At 48.1% G+C, this 13,865-nt stretch overlaps 1 protein-coding gene across 1 annotated transcript in view; it reads left to right on the forward strand.

Moving 5' to 3' along the window:
* The window catches only part of LOC117218065 (nose resistant to fluoxetine protein 6), a 57,498-nt gene that overhangs the window by 18,529 nt on the left and 25,104 nt on the right, over window positions 1-13,865 (forward strand). The window contains exon 3 of the mRNA XM_033466132.2: window positions 2,404-2,612. Coding sequence (XP_033322023.2) covers window positions 2,404-2,612 — 209 coding nt within the window. The remainder of the gene's footprint in view (window positions 1-2,403; window positions 2,613-13,865) is intronic.

Here is a 13,865-nt window from a genome sequence, read left to right on the forward strand (position 1 = left end):
GCATGGATATCCGAAAGTTCGTTCGCGAGTGTTTACCGTCCGGCCGCTAATGAATTATTCATGCCGCTTTTTTTTCGTGCTTTTCTTGTTCGGATCGGCTCGGGCGACGTGAAAAGGTTGCGCGGCGAACCCCGGGCCAACGCGGGACACGGTTAGATTTTTTCGGCGATTTATGCGTCTGGATGTCCCGCGGAAAACTGGAGCATCGCGGAGAAAATAAAAGTGCGTCGAACGAAGTTGTTCGATAATTGGCTGGTCGCGGGCATCGCGGCAGCAAGAAACGCGTTCTAAAAATGCCGGATAAAACGAGCGCGAGCCGGCGCGGCGTTTAAATCGATTTCGACGTTTTTACCAGCCCCGAAAGGGGGCTCGTAAACCTCGCCCACTTCGCTCGTCGATTTTCCGACGCCGTAAAAGCGCGGCAATTATATTTACAGAGGGACCGGTCTTTTTTTTACGGCCGGGCTAATTATTTTAATACGCTCCTGAATTTCCGCGAGTACGCGCGGGCCAATCTTCGCCGGGCCCCCGGCGAAATACAAACAGCTCGGTGAATAGAAATTTGATTGGCCAGAATTCCAGAATCCCCCGGCTCGGCCAGCTGGCCGCCCTATACAACAGTTTTAATTCCATTCGCAGCTTTTCAAGCTCCTCGAAGCAGCTGTCGGCCGAACTCGCCGAGAAACGCGAGTTCCACGGTTTCCGTTTAATTGGACCCGACAGGGCTTTATTATATTTGCCGGCTCGAGCAGTTCGTTTACGGCTGCATGGGAGGGGTGGGGGGAGGGCTCGCGTCTCGATAACGTAATCAGGATCGTCATTAAGAAAGTCGCCGGATCGAGGAAGAATAGGTCGCGAAGGACGGCGCCGCGCCGTGCACAATTAATCCCCGTCGCCGCGTACACCGCGCTGTCAAGAGCCGTGGGAGATTCGGGTGCGGCCAGCGTGCAGTGCGCCCATCGTGAAACGGTCCGGAATCCTTTGATCCGAAGGAGATTATCGCTGAAAATCCAGCTTATGTCGGCTAAGTTTGCGCCAGCGTCGCGGTTTCCGCGGTCGCAAAGCTGTACCGTCGGAAAGCACCGTGGCGAAACGACTGGGGACGAAGACAGATCGGGAAACCCGGGGAAAAAGGAATTTTTCAAGCGTTCCATGTCGAAAACCGCAGACGCTGGTACGGACGGGAGAGTGGCAAGGGCTGGCAGGTCGGAAATAAAACTCCTTCGAGCCATGCAGAACATTGTTCGGCTTGGGGAAAGTTGCGGAGTCTGGAGAATGATGTTGAAGACAAATTGTGGAAGATAGGGGAACATTGTGGAGCCTGGGAATGAATTGTAGATTCTAGGGAAAAATTGGGGAACCTAGACGAGAATTGTAGACGCTAGAAAAATGTCGTAGAATCTTGGAAAAAATTGTGGGTCCTGCAAAAATATTGTGAGGTTTAGAAAAAGAATGCTAAGAACCGAGGGAGGCTTGTAGAATCTAGAAACAAATTGTAGAGTCTAGGAAAAAATCGTAGATACTGGGGAAAAATTGTAGAGCCTAGACAAAAATTGTAGGCACTAGGAAAATGTTGTAGAATCTAGGGAAAAATTGTGGGGCCTACAAAAAAATTGTGAGGCCTAAAAAAATGCTTAGTTCCAAGGGGGGCTTGTAGAATCTAGAAAAAAATTGCACATCTTAGGAAAAAATTGTGGAGCTTTGATAAAAATTGTAGGCCCTAGGAAAATGTCGTAGAATCTAGGGAAAAATTGTGGGGCCTACAAAAAAATTGTGAGGCCTAAAAAAATGCTTAGTTCCAAGGGGGGCTTGTAGAATCTAGAAAAAAATTGCACATCTTAGGAAAAAATTGTGGAGCTTTGATAAAAATTGTAGGCCCTAGGAAAATGTCGTAGAATCTAGAAAAAAATTGTGGGGCCTTCAGAAAACTTGTGAAGTCCAAAAAAATATGCTAAGACCCAAGGGAGCCTTGTAGAATCGAGAGACAAATTGTGGAGCCTAGACAAAAATTGCACATCCTAGAGAAAAAATTATGGAGCCTTGAAAAAAATTGTAGATACTAAAAAGGTTTCGTAGAATCTAGAAAAAAATTGTGAGACCTATAAAAAAATTGTAACGCCTTAAAAAAAATGCTAAACCCCAAGGGAGGTTTATAGAACCTACAGATAAATCGTGAAAGATAGAAAAAAGATTGTAGACCCTATTGAAAAGTCGTGAAACCTAGAAATCACGTTTTAAGCACTAGAAAGACGTCGTAGAACCTTGAAAAAAAATTATGGAGCCTAGGGAAAAATTTGTACACCTTAAAGGGAACGTAGAATCGAAGGAAGCAGTTGCAGGGTTCGATTAACGCCGAATCTCGTCGAATCTCAGTCGGTAAATAACGTGGTTCTGTTTTTGCAGCAACAGCAAGTGTTTTTGGGGCTGTGTTTGCCGGCCACGTGCGATCGGACATCCGTGACCTCGATGCTGAGGGCGAGCGCCGATAGGGTCGAATGGGAGGGGAATTCGACGTATCGATCGACCGGGCCGAAGATTATCATCGCCGATGTAAAACCGGTGCCTTCGAGCAACTACGATGCCTGGCTGGATCCCAAGCTGTACATCCTGCTGTAAGTAATGCTAAAAGTTTTGCGGACAGCCATGCAAATCGTGGATCGTGCCAGGCCTGCCAACGTGCCCGCGGCGAGCCCCGCGATCGTTCGGCCTCGGAGAGCCGCCGAAGTTAATCCCTCGAAAAGGCATTGTGGAAATATCGAATTATAAAATTGGCAGACGGCTCGCCGGGGAAGGAACAATGCGAGTCGAACGCGCATCGATCCGTGGGCTGATTGCTGTTTGGAGAGGACGCGAGGACAGGAGATGCGAGTCTCCTGTGTGCGCGCTCGTTCGAGAATCGACCGGTCGCCCGTATTTTTCCATCGTCCTCGAAACTAAAATGGGTGGCGTTATTGCGTGAACGTGGTCAATGAGAAAAACCTGGCCCCGCTCGCGTGCCTTTTGTCGGCTGATCAAAATGATTCCCGCGGGAGGCCACGGTGCGACGAACTTCCAGAAGCCGCGAGACCGTCGACCCATCGCTTGGATTCCAATAACTACCCCTCGTGAGCAGAAAATATTCTGGCACGTTCTCGTACAATTTCGATCAACCGACGAACAGCAATTATGCATCGGCTCGAAGCAAAATTAAATCGTTCGATCGCGTTAGCGCGCGGAAAAATGGATAGACGGTTCGAGATCACGAAGATACACGTATCAGGGACCGAATCTTCGCTTCTCGCTGTCCTCGCAGATGTAATATACAGAGTGTCCCAAAAATGTCTCGCAATCCGGAAACGGGAGGTTCCCGTGGTCATTCGAAGCAACTTTTTCCTTTACAATAATTTTCTCCGAGGCATCGTTAACGAGTTATTAACGAAAAACAGTAGCCAATGGGAGGCGAGCTTGGCTGGCGCGTGGCGGCGGAACCACTGAGCTGTACTGGACTTCCCCCACTCATTCGCGCGGCCGCCACGCGCCAGCCGAGCTCGTCTCTCATTGGTCACCGTTTTTCGTCAATAACTCGCGAACGAAGCCGCGGATTGCATTTTCGCTGAGGAAAAAGTTTCTTCGAACGACCCGAGAAATCTGCCATTTCTGGATTGCGAGACATTTTTTAGACACCCTGTAAGTCAGTTTACGGCCTCGCAGATCTTCATTCAGCCCCATCGAGATCTGCTTATTGCAGCCAATCGAACAGCACGCTTCGAGCGCCGAGCGACGGTGCGCCGGAGCGCGACGAGATCGTGCAATTACAATATTCCATCAAACTGGAATCGAGTAAACCAGTGCTCGTGTCTTCGAGGCGGTTAATTAACCAGGCCGCGTAAACGCGAGCATCGCGAAACCTCCGCTGCGCGTCGCGTCGCAGAAACGAGGCCGGGCCGAAACGTTGTAGCGTAAACGTGTAATTAAAAAATATTGCCGGGCCGACCAGCCACGGAAGTCACGAAAAAATCCGACGAAACGCCGCGTCTTTCTCGATACGCCGGTGCGTCGCCGCACTCGCGTTTTCTTTTTGTCTCGAGCACGTAACAACCACTTTCATTCGAACGGCCGGACGTGCTGCGCGAGCGTGCAGCATGTCCGGAAGCGTTCCGAAGAATTGTTTTACGAATTCAGGCAAGATCGACGACCGGGCGACTTTCTTCCCGCGCCGCGGTGAAACTTCGCCGAAAGTCCGAGGAGCTCTTTGCATCGATTCGATCGTTGCGAGCTATTATTGGAAGCCCGGCGTCAGCTCGAACGTTTTCATTTCCGCGATTTTCGGCTCGATCGCCGGGTTCGACGGCCGCGAATTTGGAGCGGATCGCGCGCACAAATGATTTTTCTGGTTGCGCAAGCGACGCGGATTGCGAAATCCGCTTCTGCGGCTCGTTAACGGGCTGCCCCCGGGAATCTTGGCGCGAAATTACGCGGACGCGGGCGCTCGCGCGCGCGCGCGCGCCTGCAAGCTGCTGTTCCTCGGTTACTCGGCCGAAGTGAACGTAACTATTGCGCAAATTCCGGTCACGTAATCAAAGGTGCCGGGGCGAAAACCGTATTGTCGAATGACAGTGCGCGCAATTTAGTGCGAGACGAAGTCTTCCCCTCTCTCTCCCTCTCTCCTCCCTGTTTCTTCGGACGCGGAACCAACTTCGCATGCATTTTTACGTAACACGCTCCGCTTTACAATCCGCCTCCAGACGGATGTTCTACATAATCCGCGTCACACTCGCGTAATTTGCATCGCATGTAATCAACGTGGTACCCGTCGAGCGAACTGTTGCACGAAGATATTTGATTGCCCGCGTTCGATAAGTATACACCTTCGTGCCTCGTCAACGGGTCCAGGTTTCGCCTGCTCGAGATTAAATGCGCGCGATCGCCGGAGAAGGGGCGCGGAACGATTGCAACATTGCAACGATCTCTTAGTCACACCGCGGATACGCTTTTTCTGCGAGTTTCCAAGTTTCGACGGGGAAACGTGTATCGGTCGGAAAGGTGGAGCGGTTTTTCTCGAACGACCGAACTATTTTTATCCGGCTTCGGCTTCGGGACGTCGTCTCGAAGCAGGAGTCTTCCGTTTACGACGACCGCGAGAGAGACTCGAGGCACGATTTTCCTCCGCCCGGTTCATCAAACTTTCACCGAAATTCGCGGCAACTTGCCGCTTGTTCGACGCGGTGAACGCGTCTCTGTCAAGAAATGATGGAACGTCAAACGCGAAAGTTCGAACGTCAGAACAAGCCCGGACAGACTGTCGCGCGCGATTTTTCTTCGCGGCGATCCGACAGTTCGAACTCTCGACGATATTTCAACGGGCCAATTACGGTCATTGAATTCAACAGGCTCGTTTATTTTACGAATTCGCAGGCACCGCGAGCATCAACCGGGCCATAAATCGTTCCCGGTTATATGCGGCAAATGAAGTGTCCACAATCCTTCGCGGTTCTCCGATCTTTTATCTGCGAACCAGCGCGGACGGTCTCTCGCAGACATAACGCACTTTCCTCGCTTTCGTTCGCGACGCTTGCGTAATCGTCCGAGATAATCGCGGTTTTTCCCCCGCGATGAACAAAAGCGACCGGCAATATCCAGCCGGATATCCGAGGATCCATCGATCTTGTATCGCGGTGAAGCGGAAAGGTTCGAGAACCGATTCGATCGATCGAGCGCGCAGCAAACTGGCAAGATTGCGCAAGCAGCGTGTCACAGTTGCGGCGCGGTGCCAACGTGCGACGCGGCGACGGTTGCGTCAAGTCTTCATCGAAAAAATTGCTGACACACAGATCCTCGGTCTAATTGCGCAATCCCTTCGGTCGGCCGTAAATCGCGGCGCGGTTTTTGCGAGCGTTAGGAATTATGCAACGGAACCGCAGTCGCTGCCGCGAATTAAATCGGGAACCGTTGCGGCCCGTGCCCGGTCAAGATTGATGTCCTCGGACTCTTGTCCCGAGCTGCAACCCATGCGGTGTTCTGAATTGTATTTACATCGCGATACGAACTGTCGGGAATGTGCAATTGTTTTGGAAACGATGCCGACCTCTAGTTCGAAGGTAGAATTGCGTTGGATTAACTCTTTGTGCAAAGGATTCTCTCATATTAATATTAGCTTCCCCCTTCGATGCAATTCTTAATGCAGAGCGTCCTAAAAATGTCTCGTAATCTGGAATGAGAGGTTCCTCAGATCATTTGGAGTAACCTTTTCCTTTGCGAAAATGCAATCCGCGGCTTCGTTTACGAGTTATTCACGAAAAACAGCGATCAATGAGAGATCGAGTGCGGCCGACGCCCCGCCCTCGCGACCACCGCCGCCGCGTCAGACAGCCGGCGCGACGCGGCATTGGCCGCATGGGCGGAGCGCCGGCCGCTTTCGCTCTCATTGGTTAGTGTTTTTCGTTAATAACTCGTAAACGGAGCAACGGATTGCATTTTCGCTAAGGAAAAAGTTACTTCAAATGACCTCAGGAACCCCATATTTCCGGATTGCATGACATTTTTGGGACATCCTGTAAATTGTGGTTTCTACGGAAAAATCGTGAACCTCGGGGAAAGATTACGGAGCCCTGAAGAAAACTTGTAGCTCCGGCGAAAAAATTGTCAGCTTTGGAAGAAAATTATAGACACCAGGGTAAAGTCGTAAGATTTAGAAAAAAGATTGCGGATCCCAGGGAAAAATCGCGGAGCCGGGGAAAAATTGTAGACGTTGGAGAGGAGTCGCTGAACCTAGGAAAAAATTGCAGAGAAGAGTTTCGGAATCGGGAAAAAAATGACGAAGCTCGGAAGTAAGTGTAGAATCTAGAACTAACGAATCGATTTTATCTTCTGATAATATTGACAGACTTAGTTTCCGAGTAATAAAAATTCTGTTCATTGCACAAGGAATGATTTCAGGTTGCAAATACTGTAATTTATTGCACACTGGCGTCAGCTTTCCCCTTTATCCATGATCGAGAAACATATAAAATGCAATTCTCGGCAGAAACTTTAATCTAATACTTGTATCAACATTTGATTTGATATTTTATTGTGCAAACTCCGCGCAGTGTTCGTAAATGCACTATATAATCCCCGCGCGAAACGAATTACGAATCTGAATTACAGGGCTGAATTTATGGCTCGATCGCGTCGCTGGAAATATCGCGCGGATCATGCTCTTAATAAATTTCGCCCAGCAAAGATTGCGACTCTCCTTGGACCTTCCACCCGTTCCCTTTCATTCGACGATTACAAATGCATCGCGTACAAGGCTGCGGGAAGGTGCGACGCCTCGTTTACAATCCGGCCGAGCGTATCACCGGTGACGTCAAATTTCCCGGTTAGGGCAGAGGCTCGATTAGGGGAAAGTGGACAGAAACAAAGGTCGCGGGGGGATCGATACGCCACGGAACCTCCACGCCGCGGTTGTTTTCCAAGCGGCGGGCTTGCACACCACTTTGCATAGCTTATCCTCTCCGGTTCTTCTCCGGGAAATCTATTAAAGTTCTTCGCGACGGAGCCTGTTTTAATCTTCGACGAAGGCTCGCCGAGCAGGGCCGCGAAGCGAGTCGGAGCGACGCCCCTCCGAGCTTAACTCCGTGTCCCCCCTTAACGTCGCGCGAGTCCTCCGCTCGCCGTTCTGCCCGACGAATTCTGCCCGCTTGTGGATTTAGATGTTTCGCATAATTAAGAGAAAGGGGGCGTGCTACGCGGTTTATAATACGTTGGTTTGCGCGTTCGAAAGCGAGAAAAAAGTTCGAGGAGGAAATCCGAACGTCGGCTGATCTCAGTGCGGCAAATTGTCCAGACGGAAAGAAGAATTATTTTAGAAAGAGTTAAATTAAAATTATTAAAATTTAAATGAAGTTAAGAGAACGCGACTAGGTCAGAAATTATTCATGAAAAATTATTAGATCGATTTTGCAGTGCGAATCGCCCTTTATCTCGCTGAAATATTCAGCGTGTCCCAAAATTATGGTACTTCCTGGAAATGAAAGGTTCCTGAGATCATTTGAAGACACTTTTTCCTTTGCGAAAATGCAATCCGCGGCTTCGTTTTCGAGTTATTAACGAAAAAGACCGTCAAATCGGAAAGAGAGCGCGGGCAGCGCTCCGCCCTTCCAGCCAGTACCGCGTCGCGCCGGTCTTCTGACGCAGCGGCAGTGGTCACGAGGGCCGAGCGCTGACCGCACTCGCTCTCTCATTGGTCACGGTTTTTCGTCAATAACTCGTAAACGAAGCCGCGGATTGCATTTTCGCAAAGGAAAAAGTTTCTCCAAATGACCTAAGGAACCCCACATCTCCCCGAAAAACCATAATTTTGGGACAACCTGTATAATCGCTGCTGTTAGAGAACGAATGGGAACGTGATCTTAGGCTCTCCATAAGGCTTTAAGGTTAAGCGAAATCCCACAGTCCTCGGGGTGTCTTTCCCATGACGGGACGTTACGGAGGTTTGTTCATTCTTGGCGGACGCGGTGAACTTGATCCACCGACTGGGAGCCGCCGCTTCGTTAATCTTTGCGCCGCGGTCGTGGAACGCGTGTCCCGAACATAACTCACGAGCTCGTGACAAGGAGTGTGTTTCATGGTTCATACCGATTACCATAGCCTTCGCTTTCTCCCGGCTTTTCCTCGAGTGACGCAACGATGCGCGTACAGGGCGCGCGGGTTACATGCGCGATTGATTCGCCCCCCCCCCCCCTCCCCGATAACTAGGTGGAAAGTTCGCGCGGGCCCGAGACGTCGTCGTATGCGAACTTCGTGATGCAACCGTTTGTCCCGATGCAGCGGACGATGCACGGTAAAAGTCGACGCATCGGCTAAACAAGGTCAGTCGGTTCGCGCAAACCTGCGACCTTCCCTGCCCGATTTGTCGATACTTCTAATCGGCTGTCGCGTAATTCTTGCAACTCCGGAACGGAAGTACACGTTTTATCGTGGAAATTGCGAAAATATAAGTTCATTGTATGCATAATTTTGCTCATTATTTAAGACTTCGAAGCATAATCTAGCTCACCGAGGAGAATATTCATAGTACTATAAATACTATAATACTAATTACTGATATAATGAATACTATATAAATACTATAATATAACACTCTAATATTAATACTAAATACTATAATATAATACTAATATTAATACTAAATACTATAATATAATACTAATATTAATACTAAATACTATAATATAATACTAATATTAATACTAAATACTATAATATAATACTAATATTAATACTAAATACTATAATATAATGCTAATATTAATACTAAATACTATAATATTATAAATACACCCTCTAATTACGAAGAATGATTCAAAAGAGCCATTTTCACCCTCTACAAGCATCAACGCCAAAAATGCCTGGAACATCTCGGTCATTTAATTAACGAAACTGAAACAATCAGATCGTTGCAAATGAAATGGCAGTTTCTGAATTTTTCAGTTAAACTTTCGTTTAACAAACTTACTAATTCTTTATAATTCTAAATCCTTCATAATTCTTAATCGCATTACGCCCGAGTACAAATCAATTATACGAAAATTTATAATTAATCTTATTTATTAATATATATGATAATTAATATATTAATAATATATATGATAATTAATATATTAATAATATATATTAAATAATAATAATAATAACAATATATTAATATATTATAATTAATATCGACGGATAATTGTCCAATTATGCATGTAGATCGGCATCTGAAATGATGAAACTAAATCATGAAGTAGGTACATGAAAAATCGTCGTTTCGTGTGTAACACAGCCAAATAGAAAGTTAGAACGAACCTTAGGAAACGTTGGTCGAACTCTTGCATCGATTTAATTTAAAAAAATTCCGGTAACGTTCGGTTCGTTCAATATATTGCGACAAAAATGAATTTCGAAAGCTGGTTAGACATTAGCGTCGCCGCCGAAGTGGCTGTCGGTGTCGAAAACGAGAAGAATATACAGCCTCGTCGGTGAATAATTAGCGGCGCGAGCACTCGAGTGGACGCGCGGGCCCGCATCGGAGAGCGCACCGGCGATAGCTTGCACTTTCACGTGCAGCGGGCACCAAGGGTCCCGCGGATCTTGCGTAATGCACTCGCGGCGCACGTGCAACCGAGCACACCTGTCGATAGGGGCCACGGATCGACGTGTCCCGTACGTGTATCGCGGCTTCGGCAGCCTCGAAATCCTCCTTGATCTTCCTCCTGGGATTCGTGGATCGCGGCAGGCGAAGGTGCGCGCGCGCGCACGGCTTCCTTTGATCGCGGTGCACCCGTGAACCGCGTCGAATGGCCGATAGAAAACGGCGAAAATTTGCTCGCGCGGTCGCGAACGGAATTTTTATCGGGAACGCCGACGCGTTTCGCACGTTCCGGCCGTTTTTAACCTAACTTTCGACTGACGCCGGCTCTATGCGTAACGGAATGCGAACTTCTCGCGAAAAACGAGCATCGAAAGAGCACACCGTATGATGCAGCATGAAATTCAGAGTGAAACGAAACCGGTGGCATTTTTTTTCGATCCCGCGGGTGATAGCGCGGGCATTTTGCATTTATCAATCTGCGTGCGCACTTCCGTCGAGACGGATCCCGAGGTGAACCGGAATATACAGGATGTCCCAAAAATGTCTCGCAATCCGAAAGTAGGGGATTCCTGAGGTCATTTGAAGCAACTTTTCCCTTAGCGAAAATGCAATCCGCGGCTTCGTTTACGAGTTATTAACGAAAAACAGTGACCAATCAGAGGCGAGATCATTTGTCGCGAGACGGCCGAGCCAATGAGCGGAACTGGGCTCCGCGCACTCGTTGGCTGGGCCGCCGCGTGCCAGCCGAGCTCGCCTCTCATTGGTCAGTGTTTTTCCTTAATAACTCGTAAACGAAGCCTCGGAGAAAATTTTCGCAAAGGAAAAAGTTGCCTCAAATGACCTCAGGAACCTCCCATTTCCGGATTGCGAGACATTTTCGGGACACCCTGTACACAGAATCACGGTCCACTTTGAATTTCGATGCTCGATCGTATCTTCGTGAGAAATGCTCCTGCATCGATTACGGGGGGAGCGGCAGTGAATTGCAGAGAATGAATTTCGCTGGCTTTGAAATAACGTTCGAAAGTGTTTCCATTTGTCTGCTGTCCGCGGAAAGTTGCTCGCCCGTTTTCGAACGATCTTTATATTATCCTTCGGCCGATACGCGCGATATTCTCGCGCGACCGAATGCATAATCATCGTTTGCACGGAACAGGCCCTAGATCACTCTTCGGCCACAGTAAATTACTCTTCGTCTTCCTTCCAGCCTTATCTCCTCGCGCAGAATGTAGTCTCTGCCGGGTCTTTAGCGTCGAAGCGCGGGTCTCATCAGCGATAAAACGAGCCAGAAGAAAAAGTGTTCGGCGACTCGGTTCGGCCGATCAGATTGATGAGACAAATATCGATCGTCAATAATGGTCGCCGAGTCGCATCGGGGCCGTGGAAAGCAACTCTAATCGACGCACGATTTACATGGAGAGGATTAGCCTCTCGGCTAAAAGAGAGAGAGAGAGAGAGAGAGAGAGAGAGAGGACGTGGATTTTTGCGCGTTCCAGCGTGCAGCGCGCGGCCATCGGGCTTATAATTAGAAGCTGATTACGTTTATCCGGAACGGTGCACACGGACGAGAGGTCGTTCCCGGATGGAAATCGTTGCGCAAATCCTGCGAGCCCTGAATCGGATCATCGAGTGCCGCGCGCGTCCCGTTATGCAAAAGGTTCGCCGTAGTGTATCTGCAATGCAAACGCACGCATAATCGTCCTCGATTTAATTGCGGGAAAGCAGGAGGAAACGGAACGGGAGCGGCGCATAATCCCGCGAAAGCTGTGTCGCCGCGCGTTCGATCGCCGTCCGACGATTCGAATTTACGAATTACTTTGTGACGAGGGGGTGAGGGGGGAGAGGCGACGAGTTCTGGTCGTCGCAGGGATTTTCTTAGGTTTTTTCGCGAACTTTCTCGGGGTTTTCGCGAACAAGCAAGAAAAGCTTCCGCGGTCACGGCGGAATTAATGGCGAGCGGAAAATGTCGCGGCCGTCGCCTACGACGACGACGACGAGGAATGGGGGATTACGCTAGTTGCAACGCGAAACACGCCACGCGATAATAATCGCACGTTTTTATTGCACGCTCGGTCATTAGCAAGCCAGACACGAAGAAACAGAAGCAGGAAGCCGGTCGGCGCACGTGTCCGTGCACGGACAGTCGTGATACTCTAATGAAATTGTTCCAGGAAAAATTACGCCCGCCGTTTTTGTCGGCCGGTGACACGCGCCGCTGACCGTTGACGGGGATCGCCTGTAAACCGAGCGATGAGACCAGGATTTTTCTTGCGAATCTGTCTCGCGATCTTGCAAACTTCGCGCGTCTGATGTTGAATTTTGTAGAGGGTATCCCAAAAATTTTCGAAAGCCCGGCTTCATTGGAAGAGTTATTCGCGAATTTCCAAAGCGGATCAAATTGGTATTAAAGGTTACGCTAATAGGACCAACTCTGGAAGCCCTACCTTGACTATAGTATATAACCTGCGCGAGCACCACTTCATCACTAGCATTGTCCGCGAATGTTCAAGCTACTCAAATTGGATCGGCCAAGACAATATACAGGGTGTCCCAAAAATGTCTCGCAATCCAAAAGTGGCGAGTTCCTCGGGTCGTTCGAAGCAACTTTTTCCTTTATAAAAATTTTCTCCGAGGCAACGTTAACGAGTTATTAACGAAAAACAGTGACCAATGAGAGGAGAGCTCGGCTGGCGCGAGGCGACTGAGCCAATGAGCGGAACTGGGCTTCGCGCGCTGGTTGGCTGGGCTGCCTCGCGTCAGCCGTACTCGATTCTTATTGGTCAGTGTTTTTCGTTAATAACTCGTTAACGGTGCCTCGGAGAAAATTTTCGCAAAGGAAGAATCTGCTTCAAATGATCCGAGGAACCTGCCATTTCCGGATTCCGAGACATTTTTGGGACACCCTGTAGATCGGTGAGATCGCTGGATCTTTAGAAATCTCTATTAATCCTGGAATCAATTTCCAACGATAAAGTATTTACTAAAATACTTTCAAGTGTAAAAGAATGGGCGCGATGTAGTTAAATACATTTAACCCTTTGCAATCGAAGCTGTTTCAGCTTGGAAACTATGGTATTTCCTCCAACCTATGGTACTTTGATTTTTGTACTAGTTTCGTATCGCGTGGATATAAAATTGACTGACTGAATTATTTGCTGTTACATGCTTTTTCAGTTTTAACAACTGTTTAAATATAAAGCAATTTAATCATGTAAAAACCACTTCGAAAAATGGTGTAGCAATTTTCAGCGACGCCTCAGTGTCGCCATTCGAGGGCAAAGGGTAAATATCGTGTAATGGAAGCAATAAATATGACGAACATGATGGGACATTGAACGACGACGAACGAACGCGAACGATAACGAAGATAATTTACGATTTATTTTTTACGATTTACGAACGACGACACGATACATCGATTACGTAACAGCGTGCATCGATTATTCAATTATATGAGATATACTTCAATTAAAGAACTATATAAATTGAGATTACAGAATTCATACATTCGAACGGTGTTAACACGTTGACTGCCTGCTACGAGTTATCTCGTAGTAAACGAGGCCATTACGACGTAATTCTGCTAAAAGTACATTACTAACATAAAAAAGGATTTATTTATCCCTTTTTACTTATTACTACTTATTTGTTAAAAAGGAAAATATTGAAGCCCAGAACAGGTTTCTTCGAAACAGGCTCGGCAGTCAGCTTCTTGAAACATCTCGCAATGAATCAACGAAACTTGGCATACAGAAAAATGTACAAGGGT

Source organism: Megalopta genalis, chromosome 1, assembly GCF_051020955.1.
Source record: "Megalopta genalis isolate 19385.01 chromosome 1, iyMegGena1_principal, whole genome shotgun sequence".
Lineage (NCBI taxonomy): Eukaryota > Metazoa > Arthropoda > Insecta > Hymenoptera > Halictidae > Megalopta > Megalopta genalis.